The sequence below is a fragment of the Cavia porcellus genome, unplaced genomic scaffold, assembly GCF_034190915.1.
Source record: "Cavia porcellus strain 051 isolate PalLab524CR breed Dunkin Hartley unplaced genomic scaffold, mCavPor4.1 scaffold_32, whole genome shotgun sequence".
NCBI classification, from domain to species: Eukaryota; Metazoa; Chordata; class Mammalia; order Rodentia; family Caviidae; genus Cavia; species Cavia porcellus.
In genome coordinates this window covers 19215829-19236656 of record NW_026947515.1, presented here as the reverse complement: position 1 = coordinate 19236656, position 20828 = coordinate 19215829, and the positions used below count along the sequence as shown (strand labels likewise).

At 50.2% G+C, this 20828-nt stretch overlaps 1 protein-coding gene across 10 annotated transcripts in view; it reads left to right on the top strand.

The window, feature by feature from the left end:
* The window catches only part of Mapt (microtubule associated protein tau), a 97087-nt gene that overhangs the window by 44847 nt on the left and 31412 nt on the right, over positions 1-20828 (top strand). For 4 of the 10 annotated variants that reach the window (XM_063242368.1, XM_063242365.1, XM_063242367.1 and 1 more), the window contains exons 2-5: positions 4392-4508; positions 10383-10469; positions 17229-17294; positions 19304-20380. In XM_063242368.1, coding sequence (XP_063098438.1) covers positions 4409-4508; positions 10383-10469; positions 17229-17294; positions 19304-20380 — 1330 coding nt within the window. In that variant the 5' untranslated portion in view covers positions 4392-4408. Of the gene's footprint in view, positions 1-4391; positions 4509-10382; positions 10470-12932; positions 13020-17228; positions 17295-19303; positions 20381-20828 lie in introns of all 10 variants that reach the window. The other 6 variants (XM_013148349.3, XM_013148347.3, XM_003465916.5 and 3 more) reach the window with 4 other exon arrangements.

Genomic DNA, 20828 nt, shown 5'->3' with positions numbered 1-20828 from the left:
CCTGCCCCTTGCCTTCTGGCCACCACCCCTTTTCCTGTCACCAGTGCACCCTCCTCTTCACGTCCCTTACTCTCAACCTGCAGACACCTCTCTCTTCCTCTGCTCCACAGTGGCCAAGGTTTGCAGAGGGCTGGGGATCTGTAAGCCTAAAACTGGCTTTGCAAGGCTTTCCCCTTCTGAGGCCTCCGTTTCTTTATAAAATGACAGGGCAGAACCCAAGAACCTCTGCTCCTCATTTTCTCATCAGGAGGCCATCCTTTTCCAGGCGTTCCTTAAAAATGGCCTGTTGCATTTTGCAGGTTTAACCCAATTTTTATGCCGCCTCTAAAATTTCTTCCTTATCTCCCACCGTTGCCTCTGAGCCACTGCTTGGGCAAATAGGAAGTAGGGACTGAGACAGAAAGAGGGAGAAGGACAGGGACAGACAGAGGTGGAGACAGAGAGACACAGATGCAGAGAGACAGTCACGGAGGCAGAAAGGCAAAGACAGACACTGGGGAGGATAAGAAAAGTGGGTAAGCGCTGAGGAAAGCTGGTTTAGTGTGTTTATTTTCCTGTCTGTCCCACTTGCTGAGATTATAGGCATCTGTGGCATGATGACATGTCTGGTCCGGGCTAGGTGCCTTCTCAGGGTCGTGCTTTTTTTTTTTTTTGTACCGGGGATCGAACTCACAACTTTGTGCTCACCAGGTAGGTGTTTATACCACTGAGTAAATCCCCAGCCCATGGGGTTGTGCTTGTTTAGGTATCTCAGTGCATCATCTTTGCATGAGTCTCAGGTCTGCAGTGTGCAGCTGTACCACCTGCCAGTTGGCTCTGACCTTTGTCCATTCTCCCATCTGCCCTGGGCTTCCGGAAGGAGGACAGCAGGATCCTTGTGCTAAAGAGGGAGGTTATACCCAAAGTGTAGACCTTTGAATGGATGCCGGGGTCACCTGCCCCTCAGCCCAGCTTGGGCTGGAGACCTGCTATGCCATCGCTGGACTCCTAGGATCTTAAGCTGAGGACACAGGTTCTGTAGGCCCACTTAGGATAAACCATCAGGGTAGGAAGAGAGCTCAAGGGTCACAGAGTGACATTTTAGGGGACCTGAAGGTTGAAAGAAGTGACAATTTCTCTGTTCCTTCCAGGTCCCAATCACAGGCCTAACATCTGAGGGAGCAAGTTGAAGACTGTTTTTTGGTCCAGGGTGAAACAGGGTGTGAGGGACTTCTTAGTGTCACTGCTGTTCAAGACACAGGCTTTGCGTTTAGGCCCTGCCTCCTGCTGGCTTCGTGACTGGGGGTAAATGACTTCCAGGGTTCCTGTGGTGATGATGATGAGGACAGAGCTCTCTACCTCAAAGGATCGTTGTGTGCTCACTGAGGTGCCTACAAGGTGCCCATGTGGTGCCCACAGAGAGAAGCATGACAGCCTCTTGTGGCCAAGCCCAGGGGCTTCCAGCAAGCAGCTTCTGTGCATCCCTGGCAGGCGCCCCGGGCTTACAGCTTCAGGCGCCAGTCTTTGGTATCTGTCATAAGGTGAGGAAGAAAAGTCACTTCTTTCTACTCTCTGGGGACCTCTCCTTCCTGAATTCTGCTTCCTTCCTATGGCAAGCTGACCTCATGGATGCTACAGAACGGGGCTTATCTTTCTGAACATAGCACATAGGTTCCAAAACATCAGCACTGAACAGTTGACCTAGACCAGCTAGAGCAAGTGTGGAAGTGAGCACAGGGAACCTCAGGCATTTGCTCTCCCAGGGCTAGGACAGGGGTGAGCCCCCCTGCTCAGAGACTGCCTCCTGTGCATCCCATACTTTCCCCCCAAAGAAAAACACTGGCCTTTGAGACGCAGGCAGTTTATTTATTTCGTGTAGTGAATGATAGCCTGTGTTTAAGGATGGTTTAATTTCTGCATTGGTCCTTATAATTCATTCAGCTTCCTGTGAGTAATTCTGACTCTCCAGCCCCAAAGGGGCAGCACTGGGGAGACTGAGGGGTCACTAGAAAACGGGCTGTGGAGCCTATGATACTTTCTGTCTGGCCCTTGACAGCAAACATGTACTGACCCTTTATCTGAAGCTAAAGTGGAATCCTGAACCATCCATGAAAATAAAGACTCATGAAAAACTTTAAATTATAACAGAAGTCCATTTATAGTAGAATAATGGAATACATTTTTTAAGTCTATTAAGTGAAAATAATCAACAATTAGGTAAATGCAGTAGCAGGGAATTCTTTCAAGCAAAGATCTTTTTAAAACAGAACTACCCAGGGCTGGGGATTTAGCTCAGCGGCATAAGTGCCTGCCTTGCAAGCAGGCAGTCGTGAGTTCAATCCCTGGTACCGATAAAAAGGAAAAAGACAAAAAAAAAAAAAAAAAAAAAAAAAAAAAAAACCAGAACCACCCTTGTTGCCCAGCTCCCTTCCTCCTGTGGGTTCTCTTTGACCTTGTAGTCCACTAAGCACCCACCTCTAGTGTATTTACGGATTATGTGGAGGGGGGAGGGGTGTGTGTCTGTGTGTGTGTGTGTGTTACCCAGGGCATTCCTACTGAACTATAAGCTATATCCCCAGTCCATTTTTTATGTTTTATTTTGAGACAAGCTAAGTCGTTAAGTTGCCCATGCTGGGCTGAAAGATCTGCCTGCCTCGGCCTCGCAGACTGCAGGAATTGTAGCATCCCCCATCACACCCAGCATACTTTTAGATTTTAATCTCTCTGCCTGACCACAACCCAAGTTGAAGCCCAGTCTAACATGTTCTCAAGGACGCTTCTTGGATCCACCTGCCCTCCCTTCCTTCCTTCCTTCCTTCCTTCCTTCCTTCCTTCCTTCCTTCTTTCCCTCTCTTCTGCCTGTGCTCTAGCTCCAGTCTCTGAACTGTGCGCCTAGACCAGCGCCTTCACCTGCCTGCCAGTGGTCTCTCCTGAGTCTTTCAGCTGACCCTGCCTTTGCTGCCAGGGTCACCTGGGGCACCTCCTCTGGTGCTGTGCATGCCTGTGAACGGAGTGCCCGCTGGTCTCCTTGTCCCCCTTTCCACATACTGCTTGGCCCACTGAGCAGCAGCCAGCTCGCACTATAGTTCCCTCCATTAGTGGAGGTACAGATGGGTGTGGGAGGGGTACTGGGTACCTGTCCTCTAAGACTAAGTCGGGGTGATGAGTGCCTCTGACAGCATGACCCATGTCAGAAAGGAGCATAGTTTGCTTTGCACAAGCCCTCCTTTGAGTCTGTCTTGCTTGGTTGCCTAAGAACCGTTTAGACTTTCCAGGGTAACAAAGACCACTAAGGGTTAATGCCAAGAGCCACGTGGTACAGGCCTGCCACTTGGCATGTTTTTTCTTCTTCCTCCCTCTCTTCTCAGGAATAAGCTGTTGATGGAACATGTGTGCGTGGGCTGGGGCTCACAGGACAAGGTGGCCATGAGAAGGAAACTTTGTCAGCAAGCCTGTCCTTTCAGGGCATTGCCAGAGGACGGGCTTTGGGGTTTCCACAAGAAACAGTGTGACTGGGCTGGAGGTTTAGCTCAGCGGCATAAGCGCCTGCTTTGCAAGCAGGCAGTCATGAGTTTGATCCCCGGTACCCATAAAAAGGAAAAAGACAAAAAAAAAAAAAAAGAAACAGTGTGACCAGCTGCCACGTTCCTGGGTCCTTGCTTTCTCTGGGCTCCTTTTTTGTTAAAATGTGAGCAACCTCTAGACTGGGGCAACCTGACCTCCAGAGGAGCCATAAGAGTGGAGCCGCTGTCCCATGTGAAGTGTCTCAGGCAGGCTCTCCCAGCTTCTTTTTAAAGGTTCATTGAGTGAGAGGTTTTCCACTCAGGTCACATGGAAAAGCCTGGGAAACAGAGCCTCCCTGGAGGCCTCCACTAGAAACCTCCAGTGACATAACCACTGTGGCAGTCCTGGCATTAGTGCCCTGGGGCCCAGGTGTGTATGTGATAGAAACTGAGAGCCCTTAAAACATTGTCGTGACAAACGGGAGTGGCCCATGCACTAAGGTGGATGCATAGTACAAGAAGAAAATGTGCAGATGGCTGGAGTGTAGCTCCAGGGTAGAGCACTTGCTACGGGTACTGTGAGGAAAAGGAAAATTAAACCGGTAGCCAGCAGCATTTACTTTTTTAGTGAAGTACGCTAAAAAGTCAAGCTTGCTGGCCTATCTCACCTGGTTGTTTTTAATACAATACGCTGATATGCTGTTGGTGAATTACAAGTGCGTAGAAATGTCACTGTGCCGTTTTGGCAGGCACATGGAGCATTTGCTTGTTGCGCAGGAGAGTGGAAGGTCATGACCTGGAGATGGGACTCTTTCTCTGTACCCCTGTTTCACCCCTACATCCCTGGGACATCTAGTCCCTCAGCTCAGCATCCAACCTGTCCCTCACCCTCCCACCTTCTTTCTCCAGGCAAGACTTGAACTAGGATGGCTGAGCCCCGCCAGGAATTTGACACAATGGAAGATCACGCTGGAGATTACACCCTGCTTCAAGACCAGGACGGGGACACAGAGCCTGGCCTGAAAGGTTAGTGGACACCTGTGCACAAAGTGCCCAGAACCCCGAGGATCACAACCAATCACCTGCTTTGCTTTGGCATGGGTCTGCGGGAAGGGGTCACTCTTGACTTCTACAGGCACTTTCTGTGCTTTATAGCATTAGGTTGTCAACATAATGAGAACAGAAGAGAATGAGTCTCATGCATTTGAAAAAGCCAAAGTAACTTGGGGCTGGGGATTTAGCTCAGTGGCATAAGCACCTGCCTTGCAAGCAGGTGGTCGTGAGTTCAATCCCCGGTACCGATAAAAAGAGAAAAAAGGAAAAAAAAAAAAAAAAAGCCAAAGTAACTCAAACTGGGAGTTATTGGGAGATTTATCTTTCCAAAGGAGAGTTTGCCACAAGAGTGGAGGAGTGTGGGCTTGTCACCCGCCCTGATCCAAGGTGCTCCTGGAGTCCTTAGCTACCCCTTTAGGGAATATTCATTAGCATGTGAAATACATGGCTTTATCCATTAGTTCTCACCCTTTCCTTAAATCAGGCTTTCTGCCCTCAATCTGTAAGAGTAGGTTAGCACAGCTCCCACAGTGTGTAACACAGCCTTTCGGCCTTGTCGATTGACCCCTCCCCAATATCCACATTTCGTTTCACAGTGGGGACATGTGTTCTGGGGACCAGGAACAACCAAAGCCCTCTCTGCATCCCCCTGGTCTGGTCCCTCACTTGCTCTGGATCGCTGAGCTGCCCCAGCTGCCTGTGCCACGGGGAGCTCTGCCCGCAGTGTTCCCTCCCTGTGTAGCTCTCATGTGGCCCTTGGAGGAGGACTTGGTCCCCGCCTTCAGACCCATTTCTAAAATGATGAAATTGTGGCAGCCTGCTTTTCTCCCTTAATGCTAAAAGTGAAACCCAGCCAGAGTGTGGGGTAGTGGGTAGAAATTGTGAACCCTTAAGATGGGAAGTGGCATTTGCCAGCTGGACAAGGGGGCACCTCAGGGCTCCCGTGGGTGTGAGAAGCGGGGACACCAGCTCTCCTGCATGTAGAAGCACTTTCCTCTTCCTCCCCTGGAGTTCAGGACTGCCTGGGGTCCAGTTTCAGAGGCTGGCTCCTGTCTCTGTCAGCAGGAAGGCATGGGACTAAGTGGCATTTGAGAATTAGTAATGTGGGTCCAGGTAAGTGGCAGGAGATGGAAGAGGCTCGGCACTGCAGAGCTCAGAGCTGGAGGGGGGTGCTGTGTAGGCTCCAGCCAAATCTCCCTGCCCGAGGTCATCGCTAGCTCGGAATCACCATATTGCATTCAGAGTAAATTCTTCACACACTGAATTATACCAGTGAAAAATACAATATGGATGCAGGACAATTTGGTTTAAATACTAAACTAAGCTGGCTGTGGTAGCACACACCTCTAATCCCAGTCCTCTGGGAGCCTGAAGCAAGAGGACTGCCAAATTTGAGTCTAGCCTTGGCCATTTAGCTGTCTGGCGAGACCCTCTTACAAAATAAAAGTTAAAAGGGGCCGGGGATCTGGCTCAGTGCCAAGGCCCTGAGTCCAATCCTGGGCCCAATATTTATTTAAATTACAATCAATAATATAGTATATGGCAACCAGTATACTATAATAATGTCACATGTTAATAATAGAGTGAACTGGTTGTGGATAGTACTCTCTCTACAACCATCACAAGTTTTCTATAAACCTGAAACTCCTAAAATTGCAAGTTCATTTAAAATAGTTAAAAGAAATTGTGGTTCTTACCACTCTCATTTTTTAAAAAGACACTAGATTTAATTTGTAAACTAAGTTCACCAAGTTATTTTGTGTGTTTGTTCAAACTACTATTCACTTCAACATAAAACACGATGAGTTCTATACTAACACACACACACACACACACACACACACACACACACACACACGCTGCAACATTTGAATTGCTAACCTTTTAGGGGCTGGGGATTTAGCTCAGTGGCTAAGTGCCTACCTTGCAAGCAGGCAGTCGTGAGTTCGATCCCTGGTACCCATAAGAAAAAAAAAGACAAAAGAAAAGAAACTACTGTGAAAGGAAAACATTTGAGGATGCTTACTCAACAAATGTACTTCCCAAGTAAGTCAATGATACCTAAGAGATTTTCACAGATATCCTCAAATTTATTCTTGCTTAGAGTGAGCTGTTTTTATGTGCAGAGCCACAGGTTTGACACAGGTGTCACTGTGCTAACAACAGTTTAGAAAAGTGATGAAAGACTCCTGAATAATGACACGAAACTACCTGTTAAATACCAGGATAGAGTAGCTAACTGGTTGCTAACAGCTGGAGTAGGACTGGATCCCTGTGAAGTGGGTGAAAGTTGTTAGCTAGTAAAATAACACCCACGTGCATTAGTGCATCAAAGAGGTTGCTGGATTAACTTGTTTTACCTTCCCAGTAAGACATACAAATGAGGCTTCTCCCTCCTCCCTGCATCCCTCCGAGGAGTTTAGCAAGGACTGTGCAGATGACAGCGGTTGCAGACAGGTCGGGGCACCCTCCCACACAGGGTGTGATACGCTTGCTTCCTTCCTAGTAGTCAGGCTGGTTACTGACAAGACCCAAAGGCAGCCTGCATGCTGCCGCCTCACCATTTGGCTGAAACCCGGCCGGTCCTTACAATCCCCAGGGAGTTGTGCACATGCTCAAGCTTCTTTAGGATGAGCCATTCCTTAGCTGAGTGGACACTGCCAAGGCCAGTGTCCAGGGGCAGCATTTTTACAAAGGTTGTCCACTCAATGAACTTCACTCGCCTCTTTTGATCTTCGCATTCTGCTTTGTGCATTAGAACCACCGTGCCAAAACCAGCCCGTCTGAAACTGCTCAAACCCCAGAGACCCCTGTTATCCAGGAGACAGCACTCCTCTTCACTAAATGGGCTACTATCACAGTTACCCACAACCTAACAAGTCCAGTCCATGCTCATGTGCCCCATTCTGGACCACTGCTGGTCTCCACACTGCTGGTGGCAACATCACCATCAAACTGGTCCATCATAATCCTAGCAGTGCCCTGGAGACCTCGCCCACTTCTCACCCAATCCCCATTTCCTTGCCACAGACCGTACCACAGTAACCAATGACCTTTGCAGGCTGCTCTCTTCTCTCTTTTGTTTTGTTAAAACAAAACACCAAGGTTCAGAAGCCAACCCAGATCTGGTCCCTTCGCTGTTTTTGTACAGCCTACAAGCAGAGAATAGCCTTTACTTTCCATATGGTTTATACAACCCACTGTCCTGAACATGTGGCTGCTGCCCCAAGGTGTCTCATGACCACTGGAAAGCAGGCAGGAGGTGGGCATAAAGGGAGCTCTTCTTCACCGAGCTCCTTCCAGACAGATGTTTTTTCCTAAATATCCTGTCCAGATATTTTCCCTGGAATTTTATCAGCCACCCTGTCTCATCAGAAGGCTGGAAGATGTGACCTTTAACTGGATACAGCTCCATGTTTCACCATGTCAGGACGCTGTTTCCAAGGAGATGGACTCTATGGATAGCAGTCTGTGTCACAGAGGAGGTGTTTGCCCAGAGGGGGACTGAAAGTCCCTGTGTACCTGAAGGAGGGTTAGTAGCATATAGGCTGTGGCTAGAGTGACTCTGGATTTGTCCTCAAATGGTCAGAGCCATTCATTCATCTGATGCAGTGGTCAGCTATCTGCCAAAGCCCCAGGGATTCTCAGTTGATTGTTTGTCTCACCATAAAAACAAAACAACAACAACAACAACAAAACCCACGCAGGTTCCTTGCTGTGCACCATGCTGTTTGGGGCCCTTTAGCCAAGGTAAGATGTAGTGACTGATGGATGTCACCATACCTTCCTGAGAACTTTCCACATCCAGGCCCAACAAACACAAAATACTCTGAATGCACTCACAGAAGCCCCACAAGTGGGTGGAACTGCTGTCATGCCCATATTACAGGAGAGAAAACTGAGGCAGGAAGAAGTACCTTGGCTGGAGCCATACAGATGGCAGGTGATGGATTTGCGCCCCATCTGCCTAAATCCAGAGGCTGTGATCTGCTTGTCTTTCATCCAGATTTCAATTTGAGCCTGGGTGGGACAGTTAGGAAACAATAGAAACCGTCTCATCCAGCAAATGCCCATAAAGAATAAGGAATTCAGCTGGGGATATGGCTCAGCGGCATAAGTGCCTGCCTGGCAAGTGCTAGGTTCAATCCACAGTACCAAAAAAAAAGGAATTCCTGCCACACGGAGATGAGTAAGGTCACTGAACTGAAAGCTGAGGAGTGTTGACCTGATGACTGAGATGTCACTGGGAAGCTTGGAAGGGCTTTCTGGGCACACAGGGCCAGGATCAGAAGATGAGGACAAGTAGGTGACAAGATATCCTAGTAAAGGGCTTAGAAACTGTGATAGGAACTTTCTGTATTTCCATTTCATCCAGCCATCCATCAACATTAATCTAACCCTATACATACATATCCAGTCATTCAATAATCTCCCCATCTATCCATACCTCCTCCTACTCCCTGTCTACTCCTCCACCAGTCCTGTGCCCATCAGTCCGTTCATCCATCATAGTTTGAGCCATGGCTTACTGTCATGGTCCCTGAGAATCTGGGTAGAGCTTATCTGAAAGGAGAAGCCCAACATTGCCCTCGTTAACCCTTGGCTCCTTCAGGTCGGTGGGTACTAGATCTACAAATATAAATCCTTGTGGTTTGCAAAGTACTTCACTCAGAATCCTCCCAACAGCTCCAGGAGGAGGCAGGTTCAGCTGATGCCACCTCACCCAGTTTATGAATGAGGAAACTGAGGTCCTGAAAGACAAGTCCAAGATTGCCTGACTAGAAAAAATGGGGAACTTAGACTTGAACCCAGACATCCTGGCCATTGGTCCAAAGCTCTCTAGACTGTAACTCCCACTTCCTGTAGGAGACTGTCAGGAGCACACTCTCAGCTGCCCCCAGGCCTGCTCTGGAGCATGTGGACTCTTGGGGCTTTGGCTTGCATGGTCTTCTTTGCCGTCCTTAGACGATATTCCTGGAGGCAGATGTTCTTCTGAGCAGCCGACTTCCTTCCAGGAGCCCGCACTCAGCTCTGTGTACACACAGCTCCCCAGAAGTCTTGCCCTTCTTCAGGTAGAGCCCTGGCTCACCCAGCCTTAGAGGCTGAATGAATGACATAAAATGAGTGACTTCCAGTGACCAGGGTTCCATTCAGGAAAGAATAATTCAGTATTCCCTGGAGAAGAAGTAAGTGTCCTCATTTCTGTTGAGTCAACGCAAGCCACCTTACCAAGGATATTTATCGTGGAAGGTGTGGCTTGGAGCTCTGTGGGTGTTTGGGCCTTGCAGCCAGGCTTCGGATTCTGAAAGGACAGTTTCCTTGTAGGCACCCATGGCTGAGATTTCAAATGGAGCAGTCCTTGGAGAGCTGTTTATGGAAGGAGCTGGGTAAAGTCCAAACATAGCCACATGTTCACATAGGAGCAGGCCCTGGGTCTGCCCTAAGCTGATTCTTTTTCTAAGGCAGGAGTTGTATCTCAGGAGTGTTTTCCAGGTGTCTACTTGTCGTTAATTAATAGCAAGTTCCAGATGGCTCAGCTGTCTGGTATTCACTGCCTGTTTGTCCCTCTAAGGACTTGTGCTCCCCTTAGAACTGACAGAGCAGAATCTCTCCTCCCTCCAGGAGCAAACATGTATTGCCTTTGCCTTTGCCTTCACCCAGCGGTGCTGGTGTGTGGGACAGATATGGGGCGGGAGGGAGTTGGCCCCTTTTGAAGTTTGATCATTGGCCACTGGGCTCATGTTGAGGGGTTTAAAGCTGAAAAGACACTGTTCCCAAGTTCCCCTGAGAGCCATGTAAGTCTGGGGAAAGGCAGTCAACCTGAGGGGTTCATTGTGTATGTTCCAGAGTCTCCCCTGCAGACTCCTGCTGATGATGGATCCGAGGAACCGGGCTCTGAGACTTCTGATGCTAAGAGCACTCCGACGGCCGAAGGTGGGGCCTCCCTTCTCCACTGCTCCCTCGGACCCCGCACCCCACCTCCAGCGTGCGCTTAGCTGTGCCTTCAGCCACCCTTCCCATGCACCCCCATATGTGCCGCCCTTCTGGCTGCCTCTGCTGCTTCCTCTCCTGCTGGCTGAGACACGTGCTCGTTCAGTGCTCGGCAGGGCGCTGTCTCAGGAGCTGGCTTGCTTTGGTGTCTGACCGCAGCGCTGGGTACCCTGCAGTCAGCCACACACTCGCAGAGACTGGGGCGTGGGGCGCAGCAGGGCACATGCTCAGGTCTCTCCCATGTCCATTGTCCTCCCCAACCCCATCCAAGGCCCCTACTTTGCTTTTCTTTCAAGGGGCTATTAGGGCCCAGTGCAGCAGCGTGGCGGAGGAAGGGGCAGGTCATACATACCTCCATGCCCGCACTGTGGAACTTCTCATTTCTTGGGCTCTGGGCATGGCCTTGTCTTCTCATGTGTCCTCTGTAAACATTTGAAGCATCTCATATATTTCCTGAAATGCTTCTTGGTCCTGATTTTGACTACTTTCTCTTGCCTCCCATCTGTGTCAGTTGAGACTACTTCGTTTGGCTGCTGGAAATAGAAAACCCAACTAACTGGCATACATACGAAGAGGTTTACTTGTGTCCCATAATAAGATGGCTTCAGCAGCAGTTTCCCATGTGGTCAGTATTCTCCTGTGGTCACCTTCTGTCATCTTCAGTGATTGGATTGTTGCCTCTTGCTTGCAACATGGTCGCTGCCTCCTAAGCAAGAACAAACCACAAAGCAAAGTGGTCAATATTGAACAATATTGAACACTGAAGCCAAATATGTTCCCTTTTCTTAGGCAAACAAGGTGAGGTAACACATGCTTACAGTCTCAGCATTTAAGAGCTGAGGCAGGAGGATCACAGTAAGTTCGAGGCCAGCCTGGGCTACGTAGTGAGTTCAAGGCCAGTCTGGACTACATAGCGACCCTGTTTCAATGAAAAAGGAAAGCAAGAGTTATTCTGCAACAGATTTCCACTTGGATCTCATTTGGCCTTTTGAGAATTAGATCTCATGGCCACCCCTGGCTGCAAAGGAAGCTGGGAGATTGAGCAGTGTGTTTTTCAGCCTGATAAGTAGAAGAAATAAAGGGAGAAGGGCACTGAACGTAGGTTTGGAGTAACCTGCTTATGGTACATGCCCCTCCCCCTCTGTGCTTCCTGAAGAGGTTCAAGTTTATTCTCACACCTCTCCAGCCCTGTGCATCACTTTGACTATTGTCTCACAGGCTGATAACCTGGCTGGCATCCACTTTTGGAGTCATCCAGAAAGCAGCTGCCAAGTGCCCGCCAGGTGCTCCCTATCATGGCACATCCCTGGAAGATGTAGCTGCGTGGTCCTTACCCAAGGATCCTCAGTGTGGAAAAGTGCTCTCTACTCTCCTGAGAGCTGGTGATGTAAGGCATTTCCTGCTCATTTGCTTAGAACAATTTTGCAAGTTGCCTGCCACTCTAAGACGGTCCTGAAATTGAACCAGATCTCATGCCAGCCTCCTTAACCACAGCTCTCAGTGCACCGTCAGCATCATTCTGGAAGGAGCTCCCGCCTAGTCTTACTGAAGTCTGGATGCATATGTGTGGGCCCCACATGCTTTGGCCCTCAGCAAAAGGAAGAGAGCACAGAACCTGCACCCAAGTCAACCACACACAATTTAAATGACCTTCACTAAACTCAGCTAACATTGGCTCCAGAGAAACCCTCAAAGGTGGCACTCCTTATGTGTGCAGTATGCCAGGGTGGGCTCTAGAGGACCACAAGCTGGAAGTCTTTAGCTTGATGGGATGCTGGCCACCGCTTCTGTGGGCTGTCCTTCCCTCTTCCCTCTTCCATGAAGCTAGACCCATCTAGTGGTCAAGTAGATGGCTGTGGACAGGACTGGCTTGACTATAGCCATACAGGAGGCTCTGTGCTTGTTAATTGGGGGTTACAGACTTGGGGAACAAGGGCTTAGAGGTGAAAGAAAGCTCAGAGGTCACGTGTGATGGCACTCCCATTTTGCAGCTGAGGGAACTGGGGCCCAAGCCACAGGTACTGGCCCTACGTGCAAAATTCCCAGTGCTGAGCTCCTGCACTGCTTTGAGGAGCACACAGCAGGGAATCATCATTTGGCTTTCAGCAGTTCCTCTTTAGAAATGAGAGGACAGCAGTTGGTCTGTCTCACTGCAATGCTTATGCAAGCTGGTTGTCCTGGTGGGCGGGCTGGTGTCCAGTGGCCACTGCCCCTCCAGCAGTGCCCTGTGGGCTTGCTGAGGAGATGGGGCAGGAGCAGGGCTGGGATCTGCTTTGTACTGGTATTTTCCTGCATGCAGCCAGTCCCCTCCTGACCCCCCCGCCCTGCATTGCTCCTGCATACACAGCAAAGGCGAGAGCTGGGCAGCTGGCCAGCCCCTCTGAGGTGACTCTTGCTGGTTTCCAGAAGTGACTGCACCCTTAGTGGATGAGACAGCCCCCTGCAAACAGGCTGTCGCCCAGCCCCACATGAAGATCCCAGAAGGAACCACAGGTGAGGGCAGCCCCCAGAGATCACAGGGCAGTGATGGCCCCAGTGAGGGGTCCACACTGGGTCATCCTCATTTCCAAGTGAGGTAGGAGTGTAGGCAGTACTGGCCTCTAGAAATCCCAGGTTGTTAGAATTTGGGGGCCTTGGTGCCTACTTGCTTCCTGCCAGCCTCTCAGGGGGCTTAGGGCTGTCTAGATTCATTCTGGATCCTCCTCCCCTTGCCTCAGGCATGGCATCAGATCCAGAATGCTCCAGCATTTTCTGAGGCAGGCTGTGGCAGATTTATGCTTCCTTCACATCTGAGGTCAGCCACCCTCCCTCATGCTCAGACTCTACCCAATGACCAGCTACCCGCAGGGGGTAGTTTTCCTCTAGGAGCACCCAAGCATGCAGCAGGGTCCAGACAACTGTGTTACACTTTGGACTTCATGGAGTTGTTCTGTAGGAGTTCAGAAATGTGATCTTGCATCCATTTCTAGCAACATGTTGCCTTTCAAACCCATCTTTCTAGAGCAGGCATGTGAGGCTAATGCTAACACAGGCCACCAAAAAATATAGCAGTGGCGTGGGACTACCCAGTCACTCAGGAGTTACACTGCACCAGCCTAGGAAAGGGCCCAGTACAGCCTGGAGCCTCTGGGCTCATTCCTTTCAGACTCTCTTTCTTGGGCCTCTACCACTAGGGAATTTGAGGGTGCCTAGCTGCCTACTAAGAAATGCAGAAGAAGCAGGGGGCAGTGGTGCAGCCCACTACTCAGCAGGCTGAGGTGGGAAGATCACTTGACTCCATGAGTTTGAGACCAGCTTGGGAAACACAGCAAGAATCCATCCAAAAATAAAAAGGATAGAGGGAGAAATTCAGAAGGGTTCTGTACAGGATTTCCTACCAGTAGAGAGCAGGGAAGTGCCCAGGCAGGGTTTTTTCTTTCCTTCCAGAAGATGTTCACTCTGTGACTGTTTGGGAAGCCTGAAGCTATCTCTCAGGGTTCCTGCCCTGAGAATGCCCACTGCTGGGCATTCCGTGAGACCCCTGCTCCTTCAAAGTGCAGTTCTGCTTTGCAAGATGATCAACAATGAAGTCTTCTGAAATGGGTGAGGGCCAAAGTCGAATTCTTGAAGCCTGAAAGGGCCTCAGCCTTGATGGAAAGGACCGTTGACGGCCATGGAAAAACGGCCAGGGTGAGACCACAGGTGATTTAATTGTCTCCTGCTGACGGTTTCAGTGGGAATTTGTCGTCTGCCTAGGGATGAAACCTCCAGCCATCTTTTGATTTTTCCATTACTCCTGGGTCATCAAAAGCATCTTATTCTCCATTGTCTTACTTTTCTCTTGTTATCGAGACAAAATACTTGATGTGCAAAATGAAGGAAGGAAAGATTTATTTATCTTACAGTTTGGGGATGTTTCAGTCCATACTCAGCTGGCTCCAAGGCAGCGTGGCGTGGCTGAGGGGCAATTGTTTAAGGTGGCTGCAAGCGACAAGAGAAAAAGGGGCCAAAAGGGGAAAGCGTGCCTCCTTCTCTCCTTTATATCGAGTGCCTGTTACCTACCCCAGGCAGGCTCAGCACTCACATCGCCAACCCCAGTGCTATACAACAAGCCAATCATAAATGCTAGACTCGGTCACCTCCACAACTGCCTGAGGCTTTGGAGGGATGTTTAAACCATTTGCAAAACACAATCCGTGGGGCTGGGGATTTAGCTCAGCGGCATAAGCGCCTGCCTCGAAAGCAGGCAGTCGTGAGTTCGATCCCTGGTACCAGTAAAAAAACGAAAAAGCCAAAAAAACAAAAACAAAAAAACCACAATCCATAAACGCTGATCAGTCAGTCTTCTAACTTCATTCTGAGGTGCATCCTCTACCGGGGCTGGTGTGGGCAGGTGGGAAAGCAGAGGTGGTGTGAACTGCTTCCCACCCAGACAGATGTTTGGAGTAACCTCTTAGGGGGGCTGTTTGAGTTCTTCTGGACTGTTCTCCCCCACCCCATCTCCTGTTCCCTGAAGATCCTCTGCTCTGGGTTCTGGCACACATGACTTCTCTCCTCTGCCTTGGAGGTCTGAAGATCCAGCTCCATCCTCAGCTCCTGATGGTGGCCATAGGATGTGACCTAAGGTGCCCACATGACAATCTCTAATGTGCCCACGTCAGGTCCACAGGAACACTGGCAAGCAAACTGAGTACACAGCCTTCTGGCAGGGAAGCAGCAATATACCAAGCCACCAAGGCAGGACCAGCTCCTCTCCTGTCATCTAGCACTCCCAGATGGGGCTGACAGCTGCCTATCAGGTTTCAAGCCAGAGGGTACACTTGTCACATGTCTCCTTGTGATTGGTGCCTAGAAAGACTTCGCTCGGTCTGAGATGGGAAGTGGCCACTGAGCCACCCCCAACCCCTGAAGCCACTCTGTCCAGAAAATCACCCTCAAAAATTCTCTCCCCTTCTTTCTCCTTCATGTCCTCATGGTGGCAGCAGGTTTTAGAGTTGGTAAGCACTTCTCAGTTGTCGCCTCTGGCTCTGTGTTCCTTAGTTTAGCCTCTTACCATAGCACATCCATCTGCAGAACCCTAGTATTCCTGTGAAGCTGCCCAGCAGTCCCAGCAGGGCTGCAGCAATGGGTGCTGTGAGTCCTGTGGGGAAACCCTTGCCCAGGAACAGGAGAGGATGTTAGTTATGATGCTGGCTCCCTCCATTCACCCTCACCCTTGGGTTTTCTGAGTCCTGAGTTGACTGAATACCCAGTCAAGGGTGTCAACAGGCTCTGATTGCTGCCTCAGATCAGGCCGAGGATGTTGAATCTCTGCAGGGTGCAGGAAAGAGAATCAGCTCACCTGTGCCATGGCAGTGATGGTATCCCGGAATGCCCTCTCTCATTCCCACTGTCTCAAGGACTCCATGGCCATTTACCTGGACTTATGGTCACTCTGAGACTTTACTTCGTTTCCACAACCTTATCCAAAATTCAGACCACATCCATGCCTGGAGCTGAGATTCCTGTGCCACTGCAAGACCCGGTGGCTGCCCATTGTTGCATCACCATAAGGAGCCATCACCATCAGGCCTCCTGAGCAGTGCAGTGTTGGCTCCAGGGGCTCAAAGGGTGTTTGTACTGGTGACCTGGCAGATGCAGAGCTTCTGAGCCTGCTTCCACCCCATTGCAGCTGCCCTAAGATAGCCAGCAGCTGGGCGCTTAGGAGGCCACAACACAGCTGCCCAGCGACACAGAGAATCTTTTCCTTGTTGTACTCTCCGTGGCAGCCACGGTGACTGGACATGTCAGCTTCGGTGCAGACACTGAGCTGCTGGGTCTCCCTGCCCTGCCTCGGGCAGGCTGGTCATTCATGGGGTAAGGTCAGTGTGTCCCAACGTGCCTTACACATGCTGCCCCTAGACAGTTGTCTGTACTGTCCTAATTTCTCCTGTGTCCCAGGACGAATATTTATAGACTTTGGTCCTATTGGTGTGATCAGGGTCTTATCTCAGCTTTCTTTGTTTGGGCTGACTGGGATTCTCTGAACATGAGCCTAAGGACTACCCCCTGCCCAAAAAAGAAAGAAAGGAAAAAAAACTAGCTCCTGGGGTTGCCAACCCTCTCCAGCCTGGCAGTAGTTTGACTGTGACATTAAGGGGGGTAAGCTATTTGGTGGGAAGGAACTGAACAGCTTTGGGACACTTGTCCTACACCAGGCGTTACACTGAGCACCTTCACCAGCTTCTTTTACTGCCTTGCTGGAAGGCAGATGAGCCTCATCTGCTTGGGGTTCCAGAGGAGTAAACGGTGGCATGTGCGTGTGCACCATGCTGCTCCAGAAATGCACGATCTGTCCCTGAACTCCTGCTCTCTGGGTGGCAGGGCTGCCACTGGGGCGTGGCTCCCAGTCCTGCTCATAGCAAGTGCCCCTCTGCACTCTGTATCCTGATACCTTCATGGAGCAAGGTTGTCAGGCCCTGGCCGCTTGTTGGAGAAGCTGTCTCTTCCTAGGCCACAGTTACAGGGAAGGTGTGTGGGTGTTGTGGGTTTTGTTTAGGGAACTTTTATTATTACTGTCCCAGGGCGTGGCCTGCAGAGGACCTGAAGTTGCAGCCCCTGGAACTCTGAGGACCTGCCTTTCTCTAGGTTTGAGGAAAGACACCAGCAGATGCAGAAATCTTGGGGCCCAACAAACAGTAACTGTCTTTGCTTTTGTCTTCTTCCTGTTGTTGCCTAAACCAGCTGAAGAAGCAGGCATTGGAGACACCCCAAGCCTGGAAGACCAAGCTGCTGGACACGTGACTCAAGGTCAGTGGCCCAAATTTCCTCCAAAAACTTGGGGGTGATGGGGAGGGAGATGGAAACATTCGTATAGGCTCCACCCTAAAAGAGCTTGGACCTGGACCTTAATTCCTTCCTCCAGAAGATCTGAGTTGCTGGTTCTTGTCAAATGTGGGCTCCTCAGATGTGGAAAGACCCCCCGTTGGGTTTTCCAACATACCATTTCTGTGTCTGTCCTGAGGCATAGTATCCTGAAGGAAGCTGGCCTCATCTTGGGAGCTAAGGACAAATGTCCAACAGAAACACAAGTTTGTATCTTGGGTGGCTCTGCTGTGGGCAGCTTTCTGGCTGATTCAGGAACAAAACTAACCACATCACAATCCAGCTTTTACATTTGAGCTATCTTCTGTTCAGCCTTCAGACCTTACTGTAACTTTCTTCTTTGGAACCAAACTGCTGTGTTCAAGAAAAGTAGCTTTCTATAATCATTTATCATAAATATTTTAAGAACTTGATTTAAGGGGCTGGGGATTTAGCTCAGCGGCATAAGCGCCTGCCTTGCAAGCAGGCAGTCGTAAGTTCGATCCCTGGTACCGATAAAAAAAAAAAAAATGAAAAAGACAAAAAAAAAAAGAACTTGATTTAAAATCCTAGAGAATCTTAGGAAGTAAAGGCTTCTAATATAGTTGAAACATGAGCTGGGTTTGTTTTCCAGTTTTCTGGCTAATTTGAAAGTCTACTGTATACTGTGACAGATTGCAGAAGACCTGGGAAGATGCTGTTTTGTTTTGTTTTGTTTGTTTTTTATTTTTGTTTGTTTGTTTTTTCTTTTTGTATCTGGAATCAAACTCAAAACCTCACACTTACCAGGCTGGCACTTGAGCCTCTGCATTAAACTCCTGGCCCAAGGTGCCTTCCTTTTCTCTAGAAAGTCATAGGAAAGTTACCCATCCTGTAGTGTGACCAGCAGTGCCGTCTGGCTGCAAGGGATTCAGCTACACTCTGGGCGTGGTCAGGTCGCACTGGCCCCAAAGGGTGTGTATTCACAGCTGCACACCTGTGTGCAGACACTTTTCCTCCCTTCCCTGACCTCATCCATCTCCTTTTCTGAGTTCCTGGAACTTCAGAGTTATAGATTTGGTTAGACGAGAGCTAACCAAATGGGTTATTCTTTTGGGACCACATGGGATGTTCAAAGAGTTGAAAGTTAGAAAAATAAATGGTGCCGGGCTGGGAGAACAGCTTTGTAGAGTCCTTTCCTAGCGTGTACAGAGTCATGGATTTAATCCCCAGGACTACAGAAATAATGAAGAGTGATTATTAGGAGAACTAAAGACCATAACTTGCCTGTCCTTCATGCACAGATCCTGTAAAGGGAGATTCTTATGTATAGGCCAGAAAAAATGAGGGTCCTCTTGATCCCTTGAATTGCTAGGCAGCATGTTGCATGACCAGTCAGAGAAGGGACACCCTGAGTCCTGTGTTGCCACAGTGAGCCAGCCAGTGATCCTGTGAACGCATGCCTAAAATCCTAGCTACCGGGAGATCGAGGCAGGAGAATGTCCTATTCAAGGCCAGCCATTGTCTCAAAATTTTATAAAGATGAAGTGGTGTGGAGCCACAGTTCAGTGACAGAGCACTTGTCTAGTGGGCACCAGGCCCTGGGCTTAATCTACAGCACTGAAAAAGAGCAAAAGACAAAAAGAAAGAGAGGAAAGGAAACCTCACTGCACCCCAGCCAGGTTTCACCAAAAAGCCAGACTCTTCAGGAGATTGGAATTCCCTTGAAAGAGGGAGAAACTTCTGTAGCCCAGGAGATCGTGTACAGGAAGGCTGTTGGTGGCAGATAGAGTGAGAGAGCTTTCATTGCAAGGTGTTGAAAGCAGTGGAATGAGCCCCGAGCGTGTCTTTGCCTCTATTAAATGGGCTCACGATGACTTGAAGTGTTCTTTTCTGATGGCGAGAATGGTGTCCATCTCTTAAACAATTACTGCACCTTTGCTAACCTTCTGCCACTGCTACCTCTTCAAACCCAGAAGAGATAACAGTTCCAGGCCAGCACAGGGAGGCACCTGAGAGGCCCCTGGCCAAGGAGCTTAGCGTTCAAGGCCAGCCTAGACACAGCGGAGAAGTTTCTGGGGCCTCAGTGCTGCCTCTGGGTGAAAAACAGTCAGAAGCTCCTGTTCCGGAAGTTGCTCCTCTGCAGCCTCCCGTCTGCCCAACGCCTCCCCCACCAGGAGGTCCTCAGAAACCTACCCAGGAATGGGGACCAGAGCGTGGGGACCAAACCAAGGAGGCTTTAGTCATTTCAAAGCCCTCCTTCCCTGGATATCTCCACATGGAGCCAGAGAGGGTCATCAGTGTCCAGGAAAGCTTGCTCAGGGCACCAGGGTACCATGGAGAAGAGGCCTCAGACCTGGGAATCCCGGGTCTCACCCTCCCACACGTGCCCCACGTGCCCAGGGCTCCCTTCCTGCCTGAAGGCTCCACTGAAGCCACGCATCAGTCTGTGGGGAAAGGACCCGAGGACCTGGACAGAAGCCACCAAGGTTCTGAGCTGCTGAAGTACCAGCTTTTGGGAGACCAGGACCTGAAGAGGGCCCAGGGCAAAGAAAGGCTGGGGGGTGCCAAGGAGGTGGATGAAGACCGTGACATTGATGAGTCATCACCCCAAGACTCGCCTCCTTCTCAGGTTTCCCCAGGCCCCAGTGAGCCACCCCCTCATGCAGTCTCCAGAGAAGCTGCTGGCATCCCTGGCTTTCCAGCCCAGGGTGCCATCCCGCTCCCTGTCGATTTCCTCTCCAAAGTTTCCACAGAGACCCTGGCCTCACCACCAGATGGGCCTAGCACAGGGTCCATGGTGGATGGGCATGAGCCTGTTCCTGAGTTCACGTTCCACGTGGAAATAAAAGCCAACGTGCAGAAGGAGCAGGCACGTTCAGAGCCAGATTCGGAAGGGGCTGTACTTCCGGGGGCCCCGAAAGAAGAGCAAGAGGCCCTGGGCCCCTCTGTGGGAGAGACCCCAAAGGAGGCTGACCTTCCCGAGCCATCTGAGAAGCAGCCTGCCGCTGGTCTGCCTGGGAGGCCTGTCAGCCGGGTCCCTCAACTCAAAGGTCTGTGTTTGAGCTCCCTCGCTCGTCCCCTGGCACCTTTCTGTGTCATCCAGGCTGCGGGCACTGCCACTGAGCTTCCAGCTCCTTGACTCCTGCCACCTGCAAGGTTCTAGGATAGCTACTAAACCAACCACCTGGGCCGCTGCCTCCCCTTCCTGAACCCCCTGCCACCAGGCCTGGCAGCACGTGCTCCTCTCACGCTTGCCCACTGTTCTGCATGTCACCGACACTCCCTGCCACTGCTTTAGCTTTGTTTGATTCTCTGTGCAGTCAATGTATCGACCATGGTCCATCATCCCACAGGAGGGTGGTCAGCACACTTCACAGAGAGATGACAGCTGAGCCTCACGTTCACAGTCCAGAACCCTCCCAAACTCCTAAGTAGGCAAACTGAGGTCTACTTTGCAGATGAGGAACCTGAGGCTTAGGAGGTAAAGTAACTCACTGA